Raw genomic sequence first — 18,580 nt, 5'->3', positions numbered from 1 at the left:
ACCACTCTACCCAGGATTGTGGTTGATGCATCCAAGAGTGATCTTTGATGCATCCCCAAAGGATGTATCAGTTAAAAGGGTGATTTTCCTATGATCAAAAAAGGGAAGAAGTAGAAAGCCTGGTGTTGATTCTTGCAGGAATATCAGGTAACATGGATGGAGCAGGGCCAGGGACAGTGTTCCTACTAGAGGACAAGATACCTGTTTTGGAGGATTCGACAGCATTACTGGTGAACACATCAGAAGGGAGAGTAGTTTTCTCTATGGCCTGGTAGGTGGGCCTAGAGGTGCTGGTTTCCCATGGTTCCATACTAAGGGGTGATTTAGACTCTGTGGCTTCAGAAAGGCCAGGCAACTGTGTGGAGCCCATGAATTTCTCACTGAGGGAAGAAGTGACAACTGGAGTGGTGCCTTTGGGGGTCTCTGACCCAGGTGGGGCAGAGGAGTGGGACTCCTGTGCGGAAGGGTTCGTCCCAACACTGGCCACTGCTGTGTTGTCAGAACGCAGGATTTCCACTGTGGCAGTAGAGGGTTCAGTAGTGGCCTGTATCCCTTCTGGGGTTCTGCTCCAATCTGAAGGTGAACTTGTCACAGGTGCCAAGCTTGTGGTCCATCCTCCAGTGGTCATCAGCGGTTCAGGGACTCCAGGTGAGGTGGCAAGGACAGGTGCAGAAAAGCCACTGGTCTGTGATATGGGGGATGCTAGAGAAGTCAAGCTCATGGCATGTGAAGGCACCAGGGAAGATGGGGATTTCATGTCCTGTTCAGAGGAAGGGCTTGTCTGGGGCAGGCCCTCAGATGCTGTGTCCATGCTAATGGTCATGTCTGACTGTACTGAGCCCTGAGTCCCAGCTGTGTGACTCTCTGACAGGAAGACCGTGGCTGATGCACCCATGGTTTGTGTGCCCTGTGATGAGGCCCCGGGGGGAACTGTTTTGGTGGCCATGGCTGTATCTGCAGACACTGTCGGGACTGGGAAGGTAGAGAGCCTGGTGTCAATACTCGAGGAAACGTCTGGTGACATTGTAGACTGAGCAGAGCCAGGGACAGACATCCTGCTAGACGAGATGACCTCTGTTATGGAGGCCACAGTAGGACTAGCAGTGGACAGCTCAGAAGGGACAGTCGTGTTTTCTGTGGCCATGCTGGTGTGCCACACGGTGCTGGTGACCCTTGGCTCTGGAGACAGGGATGATTTTGACTGTGTCTCATACTCGTTGGTGTCAGAAAGGCCAGTCAATGGTGTGGAAACTGTGGAGTCTTGACTAAGGGAAGAAGTGACAATTGGAGTGGTGCCTTTGGGGATCTCTGAGCCAGGTGTGGCAGAGGAGTGTGACCCCTGGATAGAAGTGATGGTCCCCACACTGCTCACCACTGTGTTGATGGAACTTTGGTTGTCTGCTGTGGCAGTAGAGGATTCCCAAGTAGCCTTTATCCCTTCTGAGGTGCTGATCAAATCTGAAGATAAACTTGTCACAGGTGCCAAGGTTGTGGTCCTTCCTCCTGTAGTTGTAAGCAGGCTAGGGGCTCCAGGTGAGGTGGCAGGGACAGGTGCAGAAAAGCCACTGGTATGAGATGTGGGGGATGCTAGAGAAGTCGAGCTCATGGCATGTGAAGGGACCAGGGAAGATGGAGATCTGGTGTGGTGTTCAGAGGAAGGGCTTGTCTGGGGCACCCCCTGAGAACCTGTGTACATGCTAATGGTCGTGTCTGACTGTGCTGAGCTCTGAGTCTCAGCTGTGTGACTCTCTGTCAAGGAGACTGTTGCTGATGTATCTGTGCTTCGTGTGCCCTGTGATGAGGCCACATGGTAGAGTGCTTTGGTGGCCAGGGTTATAAGGGCCATGTTGGGGGAGGTGGAGAGCCTGGTGTCGATACTCGTGGGAATGTCTGGTGACATTGTAGACTGAGCAGGGCCAGGGACAGACAGCCTGCTCGAGGAGGTAACATCTGTCCTGCTGGCCTCAGTAGGAATACTAATGGACACCTCAGAAGGTATAGTGACCTTTTCCATTCCCATGCTGGTGTACCGCAGGGTGCTGGTGTCCCCTGGCTCTGGAGACAGGGATGACACTGTTTGGGTCTCCAACTCTGTGGGTTCAGAAAGGCCAGGCAATGGTGTGGAGATTGTCGAGTCCTGAATGAGGAAAGATGTGACAATTGGAGGGGTGGCTTTGGGGGCTTCTGAGTCAGGTGAGGCAGAAAAGTGGGATTCCTGTGGGGAAGTGATTGTCCCCACCTTGGTCGCTACTGTGTTGTCAGAATGCTGGATGTCCTCTATGGCAGTAGAGGCTTCCCAAGTGGGCTGTATGCCTTCTGAGGTGCTGATCAAATATGAAGGTGAACTTCTCACAGCTGCCCAGGTTGTGGTCCTTCCATCGGTGGTCTTCAGCGGGTCAGGGGCTCCAGATGAGGTGTCAAGGACAGGTGTAGAAAAGCCACTGGTCTGAGATGTGGGAGAAGCTAGAGAAGTCAAGCTCATGCCATGTGAGGGGACCAGGGAAGATGGGGATCTGGTGTGGTGTTCAGAGGAAGGGCTTGTCGGTGGTACCCTCTCAGACACAGTGTCCATACTAATGGTCATGTCTGACTGTGCTGAACCCTGAGTCCCAGCTGTGTGACTCTCTGACAGGGAGACCATGGCTGATGCATCCGTGGGTCGTGTTCCCTGTGATGAGGCCCCAGGTAGGATACTTTTGGTGGCCATGGCTATATCTGTAGACACTGTCAGGACTGGGAAGGTAGAGACCAAGGTGTCAATACTCGTGGAAACATCTGGTGACATTGTAGAATGAGCAGAGCCAAGAACAGACATCCTACTAGACGAGTTAACCTCAGATGTGGAGGCCACTGTAGGACTAGCAGTGGACACCTCAGAAGGGACAGTCATGTTGTCCGTGGCCATGCTGCTGTACTGCATGGTGCTGGTGTCCCCTGGCTCTGGAGACAGGGATGACACTGTTTGGGTCTCCAACTCTGTGGGTTCAGAAAGGCTAGGCAATGGTGTGGAAACCATGGAGTCTTCACTGGGGGAAGAGGTGATGATTGGAGTGGTGCCTTTGGGAGTCTCTGAGCCAACTGGGGCAGAGGAGTGGGACTCCTGTACGGAAGTGATGGTCCCCACGCTGGTCACCATTGTGTTGTCAGAAGGCTGGATGTCTGCTGTGGCAGTAGAGGCTTCCCAAGTGGCCTGTATCCCTTCTGAGGTGCTGCTCCCAATTGAAGGTGAACTTGCCAAAGGTGCCAAGCTTGTGGTCCATCCCCCAGTGGTGGTCAGCGGGCCACGGGCTCCAGGAGACGTAGCAGGGACAGGTGCAGAAAGGCCAAGGGACTGTGATGTGGGGGATGGTAGAGGAGTCAAACTCATGGCATGTGAAGGGAGCAGGGAAGATGGGGATCTGGTGTGGTGTTCAGAGGAAGGGCTTGTCTGTGGTACCCCCTCAGACCCTGTGTCCATGCTAATTGTCATGTGTGACTGTGCTGAACTCTGAGTCCCAGCTGTTTGAATCTCTGTCTCAGAGACCATTGCTGATGCATCCGTGGTTTGTGAGCCCTGTGATGAGGCCACATGGTAGATTGCCTTGGTGGCCATGGTTATGAGGGCCATGTTGGGGGAGGTAGAGAGCCTGGTGTCGATACTTGTGAGAACGTCTGCTGACATTGTAGACTGAGCAGGGCCAGGGACAAACATCTTGCTCGAGGAGATGACATCTGTTGTGGAGGCCACAGTAGGACTAGCAGTGGGCAGCTCAGAAGGAACAGTCGTGTTTTCTGTGGCCATGCTGGTGTGGTGCAAGGTGCTGGTGTCACCTGGCTCTGAAGAAAAGGATAACTTTGACTGTGTCTCAAGCTCTGTGGTTTCAGAAAGGCCAGGCAATGGTGTGGAGATTGTCGAGTCCTGAATGAGGAAAGATGTGACAATTGGAGGGGTGGCTTTGGGGGCTTCTGAGTCAGGTGAGGCAGAAAAGTGGGATTCCTGTGGGGAAGTGATTGTCCCCACCTTGGTCGCTACTGTGTTGTCAGAATGCTGGATGTCCTCTATGGCAGTAGAGGCTTCCCAAGTGGGCTGTATGCCTTCTGAGGTGCTGATCAAATATGAAGGTGAACTTCTCACAGCTGCCCAGGTTGTGGTCCTTCCATCGGTGGTCTTCAGCGGGTCAGGGGCTCCAGATGAGGTGTCAAGGACAGGTGTAGAAAAGCCACTGGTCTGAGATGTGGGAGAAGCTAGAGAAGTCAAGCTCATGCCATGTGAGGGGACCAGGGAAGATGGGGATCTGGTGTGGTGTTCAGAGGAAGGGCTTGTCGGTGGTACCCTCTCAGACACAGTGTCCATACTAATGGTCATGTCTGACTGTGCTGAACCCTGAGTCCCAGCTGTGTGACTCTCTGACAGGGAGACCATGGCTGATGCATCCGTGGGTCGTGTTCCCTGTGATGAGGCCCCAGGTAGGATACTTTTGGTGGCCATGGCTATATCTGTAGACACTGTCAGGACTGGGAAGGTAGAGACCAAGGTGTCAATACTCGTGGAAACATCTGGTGACATTGTAGAATGAGCAGAGCCAAGAACAGACATCCTACTAGACGAGTTAACCTCAGATGTGGAGGCCACTGTAGGACTAGCAGTGGACACCTCAGAAGGGACAGTCATGTTGTCTGTGGCCATGCTGCTGTACTGCATGGTGCTGGTGTCCCCTGGCTCTGGAGACAGGGATGACACTGTTTGGGTCTCCAACTCTGTGGGTTCAGAAAGGCTAGGCAATGGTGTGGAAACCATGGAGTCTTCACTGGGGGAAGAGGTGATGATTGGAGTGGTGCCTTTGGGAGTCTCTGAGCCAACTGGGGCAGAGGAGTGGGACTCCTGTACGGAAGTGATGGTCCCCACGCTGGTCACCATTGTGTTGTCAGAAGGCTGGATGTCTGCTGTGGCAGTAGAGGCTTCCCAAGTGGCCTGTATCCCTTCTGAGGTGCTGCTCCCAATTGAAGGTGAACTTGCCAAAGGTGCCAAGCTTGTGGTCCATCCCCCAGTGGTGGTCAGTGGGCCACGGGCTCCAGGAGAGGTAGCAGGGACAGGTGCAGAAAGGCCAAGGGACTGTGATGTGGGGGATGCTAGAGGAGTCAAACTCATGGCATGTGAAGGGAGCAGGGAAGATGGGGATCTGGTGTGGTGTTCAGAGGAAGGGCTTGTCTGTGGTACCCCCTCAGACCCCGTGTCCATGCTAATTGTCATGTGTGACTGTGCTGAACTCTGAGTCCCAGCTGTTTGAATCTCTGTCTCAGAGACCATTGCTGATGCATCCGTGGTTTGTGAGCCCTGTGATGAGGCCACATGGTAGATTGCCTTGGTGGCCATGGTTATGAGGGCCATGTTGGGGGAGGTAGAGAGCCTGGTGTCGATACTTGTGAGAACGTCTGCTGACATTGTAGACTGAGCAGGGCCAGGGACAAACATCTTGCTCGAGGAGATGACATCTGTTGTGGAGGCCACAGTAGGACTAGCAGTGGGCAGCTCAGAAGGAACAGTCGTGTTTTCTGTGGCCATGCTGGTGTGGTGCAAGGTGCTGGTGTCACCTGGCTCTGAAGAAAAGGATAACTTTGACTGTGTCTCAAGCTCTGTGGTTTCAGAAAGGCCAGGCAATGGTGTGGAGATTGTCGAGTCCTGAATGAGGAAAGATGTGACAATTGGAGGGGTGGCTTTGGGGGCTTCTGAGTCAGGTGAGGCAGAAAAGTGGGATTCCTGTGGGGAAGTGATTGTCCCCACCTTGGTCGCTACTGTGTTGTCAGAATGCTGGATGTCCTCTATGGCAGTAGAGGCTTCCCAAGTGGGCTGTATGCCTTCTGAGGTGCTGATCAAATATGAAGGTGAACTTCTCACAGCTGCCCAGGTTGTGGTCCTTCCATCGGTGGTCTTCAGCGGGTCAGGGGCTCCAGATGAGGTGTCAAGGACAGGTGTAGAAAAGCCACTGGTCTGAGATGTGGGAGAAGCTAGAGAAGTCAAGCTCATGCCATGTGAGGGGACCAGGGAAGATGGGGATCTGGTGTGGTGTTCAGAGGAAGGGCTTGTCGGTGGTACCCTCTCAGACACAGTGTCCATACTAATGGTCATGTCTGACTGTGCTGAACCCTGAGTCCCAGCTGTGTGACTCTCTGACAGGGAGACCATGGCTGATGCATCCGTGGGTCGTGTTCCCTGTGATGAGGCCCCAGGTAGGATACTTTTGGTGGCCATGGCTATATCTGTAGACACTGTCAGGACTGGGAAGGTAGAGACCAAGGTGTCAATACTCGTGGAAACATCTGGTGACATTGTAGAATGAGCAGAGCCAAGAACAGACATCCTACTAGACGAGTTAACCTCAGATGTGGAGGCCACTGTAGGACTAGCAGTGGACACCTCAGAAGGGACAGTCATGTTGTCCGTGGCCATGCTGCTGTACTGCATGGTGCTGGTGTCCCCTGGCTCTGGAGACAGGGATGACACTGTTTGGGTCTCCAACTCTGTGGGTTCAGAAAGGCTAGGCAATGGTGTGGAAACCATGGAGTCTTCACTGGGGGAAGAGGTGATGATTGGAGTGGTGCCTTTGGGAGTCTCTGAGCCAACTGGGGCAGAGGAGTGGGACTCCTGTACGGAAGTGATGGTCCCCACGCTGGTCACCATTGTGTTGTCAGAAGGCTGGATGTCTGCTGTGGCAGTAGAGGCTTCCCAAGTGGCCTGTATCCCTTCTGAGGTGCTGCTCCCAATTGAAGGTGAACTTGCCAAAGGTGCCAAGCTTGTGGTCCATCCCCCAGTGGTGGTCAGCGGGCCACGGGCTCCAGGAGACGTAGCAGGGACAGGTGCAGAAAGGCCAAGGGACTGTGATGTGGGGGATGCTAGAGGAGTCAAACTCATGGCATGTGAAGGGAGCAGGGAAGATGGGGATCTGGTGTGGTGTTCAGAGGAAGGGCTTGTCTGTGGTACCCCCTCAGACCCTGTGTCCATGCTAATTGTCATGTGTGACTGTGCTGAACTCTGAGTCCCAGCTGTTTGAATCTCTGTCTCAGAGACCATTGCTGATGCATCCGTGGTTTGTGAGCCCTGTGATGAGGCCACATGGTAGATTGCCTTGGTGGCCATGGTTATGAGGGCCATGTTGGGGGAGGTAGAGAGCCTGGTGTCGATACTTGTGAGAACGTCTGCTGACATTGTAGACTGAGCAGGGCCAGGGACAAACATCTTGCTCGAGGAGATGACATCTGTTGTGGAGGCCACAGTAGGACTAGCAGTGGGCAGCTCAGAAGGAACAGTCGTGTTTTCTGTGGCCATGCTGGTGTGGTGCAAGGTGCTGGTGTCACCTGGCTCTGAAGAAAAGGATAACTTTGACTGTGTCTCAAGCTCTGTGGTTTCAGAAAGGCCAGGCAATGGTGTGGAGATTGTCGAGTCCTGAATGAGGAAAGATGTGACAATTGGAGGGGTGGCTTTGGGGGCTTCTGAGTCAGGTGAGGCAGAAAAGTGGGATTCCTGTGGGGAAGTGATTGTCCCCACCTTGGTCGCTACTGTGTTGTCAGAATGCTGGATGTCCTCTATGGCAGTAGAGGCTTCCCAAGTGGGCTGTATGCCTTCTGAGGTGCTGATCAAATATGAAGGTGAACTTCTCACAGCTGCCCAGGTTGTGGTCCTTCCATCGGTGGTCTTCAGCGGGTCAGGGGCTCCAGATGAGGTGTCAAGGACAGGTGTAGAAAAGCCACTGGTCTGAGATGTGGGAGAAGCTAAAGAAGTCAAGCTCATGCCATGTGAGGGGACCAGGGAAGATGGGGATCTGGTGTGGTGTTCAGAGGAAGGGCTTGTCGGTGGTACCCTCTCAGACACAGTGTCCATACTAATGGTCATGTCTGACTGTGCTGAACCCTGAGTCCCAGCTGTGTGACTCTCTGACAGGGAGACCATGGCTGATGCATCCGTGGGTCGTGTTCCCTGTGATGAGGCCCCAGGTAGGATACTTTTGGTGGCCATGGCTATATCTGTAGACACTGTCAGGACTGGGAAGGTAGAGACCAAGGTGTCAATACTCGTGGAAACATCTGGTGACATTGTAGAATGAGCAGAGCCAAGAACAGACATCCTACTAGACGAGTTAACCTCAGATGTGGAGGCCACTGTAGGACTAGCAGTGGACACCTCAGAAGGGACAGTCATGTTGTCCGTGGCCATGCTGCTGTACTGCATGGTGCTGGTGTCCCCTGGCTCTGGAGACAGGGATGACACTGTTTGGGTCTCCAACTCTGTGGGTTCAGAAAGGCTAGGCAATGGTGTGGAAACCATGGAGTCTTCACTGGGGGAAGAGGTGATGATTGGAGTGGTGCCTTTGGGAGTCTCTGAGCCAACTGGGGCAGAGGAGTGGGACTCCTGTACGGAAGTGATGGTCCCCACGCTGGTCACCATTGTGTTGTCAGAAGGCTGGATGTCTGCTGTGGCAGTAGAGGCTTCCCAAGTGGCCTGTATCCCTTCTGAGGTGCTGCTCCCAATTGAAGGTGAACTTGCCAAAGGTGCCAAGCTTGTGGTCCATCCCCCAGTGGTGGTCAGTGGGCCACGGGCTCCAGGAGAGGTAGCAGGGACAGGTGCAGAAAGGCCAAGGGACTGTGATGTGGGGGATGGTAGAGGAGTCAAACTCATGGCATGTGAAGGGAGCAGGGAAGATGGGGATCTGGTGTGGTGTTCAGAGGAAGGGCTTGTCTGTGGTACCCCCTCAGACCCCGTGTCCATGCTAATTGTCATGTGTGACTGTGCTGAATTCTGAGTCCCAGCCGTGTGACTCTCTGCCAAGGAGATCGTCGCTGATGCATCTGTGCTTTGTGTGCTCTGTGATGAGGCCTCTGGGAGGACTGTTTTGGTGGTCATTGCATTATCTGCAGACACTGTCAGGACAGGGAAGGTAGAGTCCATGGTGCTGATACTTGTGGAAATATCTGGTGACATTGTAGACTGAGCAGGGCCAGGGACAAACATCTTGCTCGAGGAGATGACATCTGTCATGGAGGCCATAGTAGGACTAGCAGTGGACAGCTCATGAGAGACAGTCATGTATTCTGTGGCCATGCTGGTGTGGCGCTGGGTGCTGGTGTCCCCTAGCTCCAAAGACAGGGATGACTTTGACTGTTTCTCAAGCTCTGTGGTTTCAGAAATGCCAGGTAATGATGTGGAGATCATCAAGTCCTGACTGAGGAAAGAGGTAATGATTGGAGTGGTGCCTTTGGGGGTCTCTGAGCTAGGTGGGGCAGAGGAAGAGGATTCCTGGGAAGAAGTGATGATCCCCATGCTGCTCAGTGCTGTGTTGGGGGAAGGCTGGATTTCCACTGTAGCAGTGGAGGTTTTCCATGTGGCCTGTATCCCTTCTGAGGTGCTGATCAAATATGAAGGTGAACTTGTCACAGGTGGCAAGTCTATGGTCCTTCTGCTGGTGGTCTGCAGCAGGTCAGAGACTCCAAGTGAGGTGGCAGAGACAGGTGAAGAACGGCCATTGGTGTGTGATATGAAGGATGGTAGCGAAGTCAAGCTCTTGACATGTGAGGGCTCCAGGGAAGATGGGGATCTGACATCATGTTCAGAGGAAGGGCTTGTCTGGGGCACCCCCTCAGACTCTGCGTCCTTGCTAATGGTCATGTGTGTCTGTGTTGAGTCCTTGGTCCCAACTGTATGACTCATTGCCGAGGAGGACGTGGCTGATGCATCTGTGCTTCGTGTGCCCTGTGATGAGGCTCCTGGGAGGACTGTTTTGGTGGCCATGGTTATCCCTGCAGACACTGTCATGACAGGTAAGCTGGAGAGCCTGGTGTGTATACTTGTGGGAATGTCTGGTGACATGGTGGACTGAGTAGGACCAGGGACGGAAATCTTGCTAGAGGAGATGACATCTGTCATAGAGGCAACAGTAGGACTAGCAGTGGAGATCTCAGTGTGGACTGTGATGTTTTCTCTGACCACGCTGGTGTGCTGCCTGGTGCTAGTGTCCCCTGGCTCCAGAGACAGGGATGATGTTAACTGTGTTGCCAACTCCGTGGTTTCAGAAAGGCCAGCCAAAGGTGTGGAGACTGTGGAGTCCTCACTGGGGAAAGAGGTGATGATTGGGGTGGTGACATTGGGGGTCTCTGAGCCAATTGGGGTGGAGGAGTGGGACTCCTGTGTGGAAATGATGGTCCCCACACTGGTTACCACTGTGTTGTCAGAACCCTGGGTTTCTGCTGTGGCAGTAGAGGATTCCCATGTGGACTGTATCCTATTTGAGGTGCTTATCAAATCTGAAGGTGAACTTGTCACAGTTGCCAAGCTTGTGGTCCATCCGCCGGTGGTCGTCAGCAAATCAGGGGCTCCAGGTGAGGTGTCAGGGACAGGTGTAGAAAAGCCACTGGTCTGCGATGTGTGGGTTGCTGGAGAAGTCAAGCTCATGGAATGTGAAGGTACTAGGGAAGATGGTGATCTGTTGAGTTCAGAAGGGCTTGTCTGTGGTGCCCCCTCAGACCCTGTGTCCATGTTTATGGTCATATGTGACTGTGATGAGTCCTGAGTTCCAACCTTGTGACTCTCTGCCCAGGAGGCCGTGGCTGATACAGCCAAGGAATGGGTGCCCTGTGATGAGGTCCCAGGGAGGACTGTGTTGGTGACCATTGCATTATCTGCAGACACAGTCAGGTCAGGGAAGGTAGAGACCATGGTGTTGACACTCTTGGAAATGACTGGTGACATTGTAGACTGAGCAGGGCCAGGGAGAGACATCCTGTTCATGGAGAATACATCTGTCGTGGAGGCCACAGGAGGACTAGCAGTAGACAGCTCGGAAGGGAAAGTGGTGTTTTTCATGGCCATGCTGGTGTACCACAGGGTGTTGGTGTCCGTTGGCTCCAGAGACAGAGATGACTTTGACTGTGTCTCCAGCTCTGTGGCTTCAGAAAGGCCAGGCAATGGTGTGGAGACTGTGGAGGACTGACTGAGGGAAGAGATCACAATTGGAGTGGTGCCTTTGGTGGTCTCTGAGCCAGGTGGAGCAGAGGATTGTGACCCCTGTGAGGAAGTGTCAGTCTCCACACTGGTTACCTCTGTGTTACTGGAATCTTGGATGTCTGCTGTGGCAGTAGAGGCTTCCCAAGTGGCCTGTATCCCTTCTGAAGTGCTGATCAAATCTGAAGGTGAACTTGTCACAGGTGCCATGCTTGTTGTCCATTCGCTGGTGGTCTTCAGCCGGTCAGAGACTCCAAGTGAGGTGGCAGGGACAGATGAAGAACGGTCACTGGTCTGTGATGTGGGGGATGCTAGCGAAGTCAAGCTCATGGCATGCGAGGGCTCCAGGGACGATGGGGATCTGATGTCGACTTCAGAGGAAGGGCTTGTCTGTGGCACCCCCTCAGACGCTGTGTCCATGCTAATGGTCATGTGTGACTGTGTTGAGCCCTCAGTCCTAGTCGTTTGACTCTCTGCCTGGGAGGCCAGGGCTGAAGCAGATGTGGTTCTTGCAACCTGTGATGAAGCCCCAGGAAAGACTGTTTTGGCATTATCTGCAGACACTGTCAGGACAGGGGAGGTAGACACCATGGTGTTGACACTCATGGAAACGTCTTGTGATATTGTAGACTGAGTAGGGCCAGAGTCAGACACCTGGCTCGAGGAGATGACATGTGTCATGGAGGCCACAGTAGGACTAGCAGTGGACTGCTCATGAGGGACAGTTGTGTTCCCGGTGGCCATTCTGGTGTGGCCCACGGTGCTGGTGACCCTTGGCTCTGGAGACAGGGATGACTTTGACGGTGTCTCAAACTCTCTGGTTTCAGAAAGGCCAGGCAATGTTGTGGATATCATTAAGTCTTGACTGAAGGAAGAGGTGACAATTGGAGTGGTGCTTTTGGGGGTCTCTGAGCCAGGGAGGGCAGAGGATTGGGACTCCTGTGTGGAAGTGATGTTCCCCACAGTGGTCACTGCTGTGTGGTCAGAATGCTGGATGTCCACTGTGGCAGTAGAGGCTTCCCAAGTGGCCTGTATCCCTTCTGAGGTGCTGATCAAATCTGAAGGTGAACTTGTCACAGGTGCCGTGCTTGTGGTCCACTCGCTGGTGGGCTTCAGCAGGTCAGAGACTCCAAGTGTGCTGGCAGGTACAGGTGAAGAACGGTCACTGGTCTGTGATGTGGGGGATGCTAGCGAAGTCAAGCTCATGGCATGCGAGGGCTCCAGGGACGATGGGGATCTGATGTCGACTTCAGAGGAAGGGCTTGTCTGTGACACCCCCTGAGACTCTGTGTCCATGCTAATGGTCATGTGTGACTGTGTTGAGCCCTCAGTCCCAACCATGTGACTCGTTGCCCAGGAGGCTGTAGCTGATACATCTGTGGTTCCTGTGCCCTGAGATGAGACCCCAGAGAGGACTGTTTTTGTGGCCATGGCTATATCTGCAGACACTGTCGTGACAGGGAAGGTCGAGAGCCTGGTGTTAATACTCTTGGGAATGTCTGGTGACATTGTGGACTGAGCAGGGCCAGGGACTGACGTCCTTCTAGAGGAGATGACATCTGTCATGGAGGCCATAGTAGGACTAGCAGTGGGCGGCCCAGAAGGGACAGTGATGTTTTCCCTGGCCATGCTGTTGTGAGGCATGGTGCTGGTGTCCGTTGGCTCCAGAGACAGAGATGACTTTGACTGTGTCTCCAGCTCTGTGGCTTCAGAAAGGCCAGGCAATGGTGTGGAGACTGTGGAGGACTGACTGAGGGAAGAGATCACAATTGGAGTGGTGCCTTTGGTGGTCTCTGAGCCAGGTGGAGCAGAGGATTGTGACCCCTGTGAGGAAGTGTCAGTCTCCACACTGGTTACCTCTGTGTTACTGGAATCTTGGATGTCTGCTGTGGCAGTAGAGGCTTCCCAAGTGGCCTGTATCCCTTCTGAAGTGCTGATCAAATCTGAAGGTGAACTTGTCACAGGTGCCATGCTTGTTGTCCATTCGCTGGTGGTCTTCAGCCGGTCAGAGACTCCAAGTGAGGTGGCAGGGACAGATGAAGAACGGTCACTGGTCTGTGATGTGGGGGATGCTAGCGAAGTCAAGCTCATGGCATGCGAGGGCTCCAGGGACGATGGGGATCTGATGTCGACTTCAGAGGAAGGGCTTGTCTGTGGCACCCCCTCAGACGCTGTGTCCATGCTAATGGTCATGTGTGACTGTGTTGAGCCCTCAGTCCTAGTCGTTTGACTCTCTGCCTGGGAGGCCAGGGCTGAAGCAGATGTGGTTCTTGCAACCTGTGATGAAGCCCCAGGAAAGACTGTTTTGGCATTATCTGCAGACACTGTCAGGACAGGGGAGGTAGACACCATGGTGTTGACACTCATGGAAACGTCTTGTGATATTGTAGACTGAGTAGGGCCAGAGTCAGACACCTGGCTCGAGGAGATGACATGTGTCATGGAGGCCACAGTAGGACTAGCAGTGGACTGCTCATGAGGGACAGTTGTGTTCCCGGTGGCCATTCTGGTGTGGCCCACGGTGCTGGTGACCCTTGGCTCTGGAGACAGGGATGACTTTGACGGTGTCTCAAACTCTCTGGTTTCAGAAAGGCCAGGCAATGTTGTGGATATCATTAAGTCTTGACTGAAGGAAGAGGTGACAATTGGAGTGGTGCTTTTGGGGGTCTCTGAGCCAGGGAGGGCAGAGGATTGGGACTCCTGTGTGGAAGTGATGTTCCCCACAGTGGTCACTGCTGTGTGGTCAGAATGCTGGATGTCCACTGTGGCAGTAGAGGCTTCCCAAGTGGCCTGTATCCCTTCTGAGGTGCTGATCAAATCTGAAGGTGAACTTGTCACAGGTGCCGTGCTTGTGGTCCACTCGCTGGTGGGCTTCAGCAGGTCAGAGACTCCAAGTGTGCTGGCAGGTACAGGTGAAGAACGGTCACTGGTCTGTGATGTGGGGGATGCTAGCGAAGTCAAGCTCATGGCATGCGAGGGCTCCAGGGACGATGGGGATCTGATGTCGACTTCAGAGGAAGGGCTTGTCTGTGACACCCCCTGAGACTCTGTGTCCATGCTAATGGTCATGTGTGACTGTGTTGAGCCCTCAGTCCCAACCATGTGACTCGTTGCCCAGGAGGCTGTAGCTGATACATCTGTGGTTCCTGTGCCCTGAGATGAGACCCCAGAGAGGACTGTTTTTGTGGCCATGGCTATATCTGCAGACACTGTCGTGACAAGGAGGGTCGAGAGCCTGGTGTTAATACTCTTGGGAATGTCTGGTGACATTGTGGACTGAGTAGGGCCAGAGTCAGACATCCCACTAGAGGAGATGACATCTGTCAAGGAGGCCATAGTAGGACTAGCAGGGGACAGCCCCAAAGGTACAATTGTGTTTTCCCTGGCCATGCTGGTGTGCTGCACAGTGCTGGTGCCTGTTGGCTCCAGAGACAGGGGTGACTTTGACTGTGTCTCAAGCTTGGTGGTGTCAGAAATGTCAGGCGATGGTGTGGAGTCCATGGAGTCCTCATTTAGGTAAGAGGTGATGATTGGAGTAGTTTCTTTATGGTTCTCTGAGCTAGGGGGTGCAGAGGAGTGGGACTCCTGTGTGGAAGTGATGGTCCCCACACTGGTTACCTTTGTGTTAATGGAATCTTGGACGTCCGCTGTGGCAGTAGAGGTTTCCCAAGTGGCCTGTATCCCTTCTGAGGTGCTGATCGGATCTGAAGGTGTACTTGTCACAGGTGCCATGCTTGTTGTCCAACTGCCAGTGGTCATCAGTGGGTCATAGTGTCCAGGTAAGGTGGCAGGAACAGGTGCAGAAAGGCCACCGGTCTGTGATGTGTGAGATGTTAGATAAGTCAAGCTCATGGCATGTGAAGGCACCAGGGAAGATGGGGATCTGGTGTGATGTTCATAGGAAGGGCTTGTCTGTGGCACCCTCTCAGATCCTGTGTGCATGCTAATGGTCATGTCTGTCTGTCCTGAACCCTCAGTCTCAGCCATGTGACTCTCTGTCCTGGAGACTATGAATGATGCATCTGTGGTTTGTGTGCTCTCTGATGAGGGCCCAGGTATGATAGTTTTGCCAGCCATGGTTATAGCTGCCATGCTGGGGGAGGTAGAGAGCCTGGTGTTCATTTCTTTTGGGATGTTTGATGATATTGTGGTCAATGCAGGGCCATTGGTTAACATCCTTTCAGAGGAGTCCTCCTTAGTAGTCTCAGTGGGCACTTCAGACGTTACAGTGTTTTTCCTCATGGTAATGCCAGTTTTCTGGGATGTGCTTTCAGATATTGTGGCAGAAACCTGGGTAGAATTCTGCTCTGCTTCTTTGCTGACATTGTCTAGCTTCCATGAGAACGTGACTCTAGAACTACTTTCCACATATGCAGGTGTGACCCCACTTGTCATTTCTGTTGTAAATAGTGGCTGTTGTGAGGTAGTCGAGCTGATTATGTTCTCCACAGGGAATGTTTGAGTTGTGTCCCCTTGAGGAACTGAGGTAGTGGTTGTGGCTGATGACACAAATATCCCAGTAGCCCAGTCAAGAGTGGGCAGAGAATCAGACTTTGCATTTGAATGGTCAGTAGAAACCACTGAAACAGGTAGAAATGTTTCTCTTCTACTAGTAGTCCAACTTGTGCTTAAAATATGAGGAGATGAGGGTCTCATCCTTTCGGTACCAGAAGTAGTTGAGATGGGCATAGATGCCGTCGTGTCTGAATGACTGAATGTTCTCATACCTGTGGACTTCATCTCTTCAGCTGAAGCATGAGAAGATGGAATGGGTAAGCTGGTTCCAGTGATAGTCGCAATGTCATGGGGAGTAGATGTAGAGCCTGATTCAGTGCTTGATGCTAAGGATGAAGTAGTGCCCATTGCAGAATTTGTTTCAGGGGAACCTGTGACTTGCAAAACTGAAGTTATTTTTTTAAAACTCCAAAGGCCTGATGTTGGGGCAGAAGCAGTTGTAGGTGACCATGTGGAAGGATGCTCTAGGGCAGATGTGCTGGTCTCTGTGGCCAGAGTGCTCACTGTCCTCTCTGAGTCAGACATGGTAGTCAGGACTGGGTTGGTTCCCATGGTGGTGATGGTGGTGGTAACATCTGGAGTGGGAGGTGTGGTTACACCCACGGTGCTCATTTCTGCAGGAGATGAGGTCTGTGACAGTAGTCCAGTCCTAGAGGGAGCATCACTTGTCACTACATTTGTGATGGCCACCAGAGTCTTAGATCCCATTGAAGGAAGTATGATAGATGGTAAAGAGCTCATTTTTCCTCCTGAGGCACTGGGGGGGCTGGTAATGGCTTGACTTTTAAAGGTCAGAGATGGTGATGTGGTTTGTTCTATGGAGGTTAGATGCAATGTGTCTGTGGTCTCTGGAGACGCATCATGCAGATCACTTTCAGTTGTCTTCTCTGACCGTGTGACAGCAGATGAATAAGCCTCACCCACAGATATACTTGACTGTTGTTCAGCTGTTGCAACAGCCACAGCTGAGGAAGCAAGTGTCCTGCCTGTAGAAGTGTCTTTGGGCAAGCCAGTGGCATGGAAGTGGGCAGCTGTGTCTGTGACAGTCCATGGAGAGGTCTCTGGTGCTTGGGTGCTGTCTGTGGTTCTGGACTTCCTCTGTGGGCTAGGCATTACAGTTGAAACTGACCCTGCTCCCTTGGGGCTAGAGGTGATGACCCTCACAGTGGGGGTCCCACCCTTGCTTGTTAGTTCTGTAGGAGATGATGTCACAGAAAGGGCCTCAGGTGGAGATGCAGTTTCAGTGGTCTCCAGTCCTGTGATGGACTCAGACTTAGGCCCCACTGAAGGGGAGGTAGCAGATATAGAGGAGCCAGTTTTCTCTCTTGTCATCCTGATGAGGCTGATAGTGGTTGAGCCTTCTGACCCATCAGAAGGGAGGGTGGTAAAAGCTGTGTCTGGATCCACAGGGGAGGCACTCAGTGTTGGGCCATTCCTAGCTGTCTGCTTTGACCATGGGCTAGCAGACGAATAAGTCCCATCCACAGATCCACCTGAAGGCCATTCAGCTGTCATTGCCTTTTTACTGAAGGCAGTGAAAGGAGTGACCATAGTGCTGACCCATGTCCTGGTTTCAAGTCCAGATTTCTCTGTCACTGAGCTTGTGGCTATCTTGGGGGTTATAACTAAACTTGTTTCAAAGTCCTGAAGGCCAGTGGAAGATGTGCTGGAGGGGAAATGTGTGTCCATTGCAATTCCCTCAGTGGAGCCAAGCCGTGTGGACAAGTCCACTTCAGTTGTTTTGGAAGTCAGGACTGAGCTGACTTGCTGGACATTCCCTGTGGAAGTTGCCTCTGGGTGGAGGAAGGACATTGTTCCTCTTGACTGGCTTGTCCTTTCTGGCGTTTCAGCGTATGCAGTGGCCAGAGCTGTAACTGGATATGGGGAGTGGGAGGTGTTATTTGTAACTACTGCCATTTCTGTAGATGATTCTGCTGGCACCGTGGTTCCTGTGGGCAAGTGAAGGAGTCTGGTGCTGTCATTCCCTGTGGTCATAGCAGTCTCTGTTGAAGTCTCTCTAAAGGAAGTTTCCACAGTGGTCCTGGTCTTGTAGCTACTGCTGGACCCCTTGGAGGTTGGATTTATGATATCTTCAGATGTTCCTGGGCTTCTGGTGGACAAGCCTGTGACTAAAACAGCTCTTCAGTTAGGAAGTTTGCAAGGAGATTTAAAAAAAGGGGGTTCTTTTGGTTTTGATTCTCCTTATAAATCTGTACATATTCTGCTCCTTTGGATGGTAAGAATCCTATCATCCATCCTTGTGTCTGATGTTGGGTATATGAGCTTGGTCTACTGCCTGCAGGGCTCCCCCTGGCATCCCAGCTTTCTATATCAGTGTGGCCTCCATGTGGACCTATGTACAACATCTCATGTCTTAATGGAGGGTAAAGATTCTACCTGGGAACAGGGGAAAACTCTCCCACCTTTTGCTCTGTTTTTCCTCCTTGGTCCAACCTTCAATCAATTTTAGTCTGATATCTGCCTTTATCCCCCAGACTTCAAAATTGTGATTCTAATTAAAAGTTCTATGGCTTGGTTTTAACAGGTTAAAGAAAGAGGCCAACCAAGGCACCTTACTTCCTATATATTTTCATGTTCTTTCACCTCTCATCAGGAAAAGGTGGAACATTTTAATGTCTAGCACAAAAGACATGTCAAATGATTGCTTTCAGGACTCAGGACAACTGTATCCATCTGCTTAAGCACCATACGTTGACACCTCTCACCTGCAGGCCATGTACTGAACATTGTAACAAGGGACAGTGTTACAATCATCTTATAATTATGAAGTGACCCATAGAATAAACTTATGACAAGTGTTCCTTTCTCCGTTCATGGGAATCCCTGACCTTAGTGACCTAGTGTCTGAGTCAGAAAGGCTCTTCACAATTGGTCAGCTGATTTGTAGAGATACTATAGCTGTTCCGAAGGTTGAAGTGATTGGTTCTTGAACATATAAATTACTAAGAAGCAATTAATATTAGAAACAGGAGTGCCTGTGTGGCCCAGTCAGTTAAGCATCCAATTCTTGATTTCTGCTCAGGTCACGATCTCAGGATCCTGGGATCGAGCCTCACATTGAGCTCTGTGCTCAGT

General features: G+C 52.3%; 1 protein-coding gene across 1 annotated transcript in view; it reads right to left on the bottom strand.

The window, feature by feature from the left end:
• The window catches only part of MUC16 (mucin 16, cell surface associated), a 111,737-nt gene that overhangs the window by 80,295 nt on the left and 12,862 nt on the right, over positions 1-18,580 (bottom strand). The window contains exon 4 of the mRNA XM_072787396.1: positions 202-17,613. Coding sequence (XP_072643497.1) covers positions 202-17,613 — 17,412 coding nt within the window. The remainder of the gene's footprint in view (positions 1-201; positions 17,614-18,580) is intronic.

The sequence above is a fragment of the Canis lupus genome, chromosome 19, assembly GCF_048164855.1.
Source record: "Canis lupus baileyi chromosome 19, mCanLup2.hap1, whole genome shotgun sequence".
Classification (NCBI taxonomy): domain Eukaryota; kingdom Metazoa; phylum Chordata; class Mammalia; order Carnivora; family Canidae; genus Canis; species Canis lupus.
Note: the sequence above shows the minus strand (reverse complement) of the source record. Positions and strands in the feature narration are given on the sequence as shown.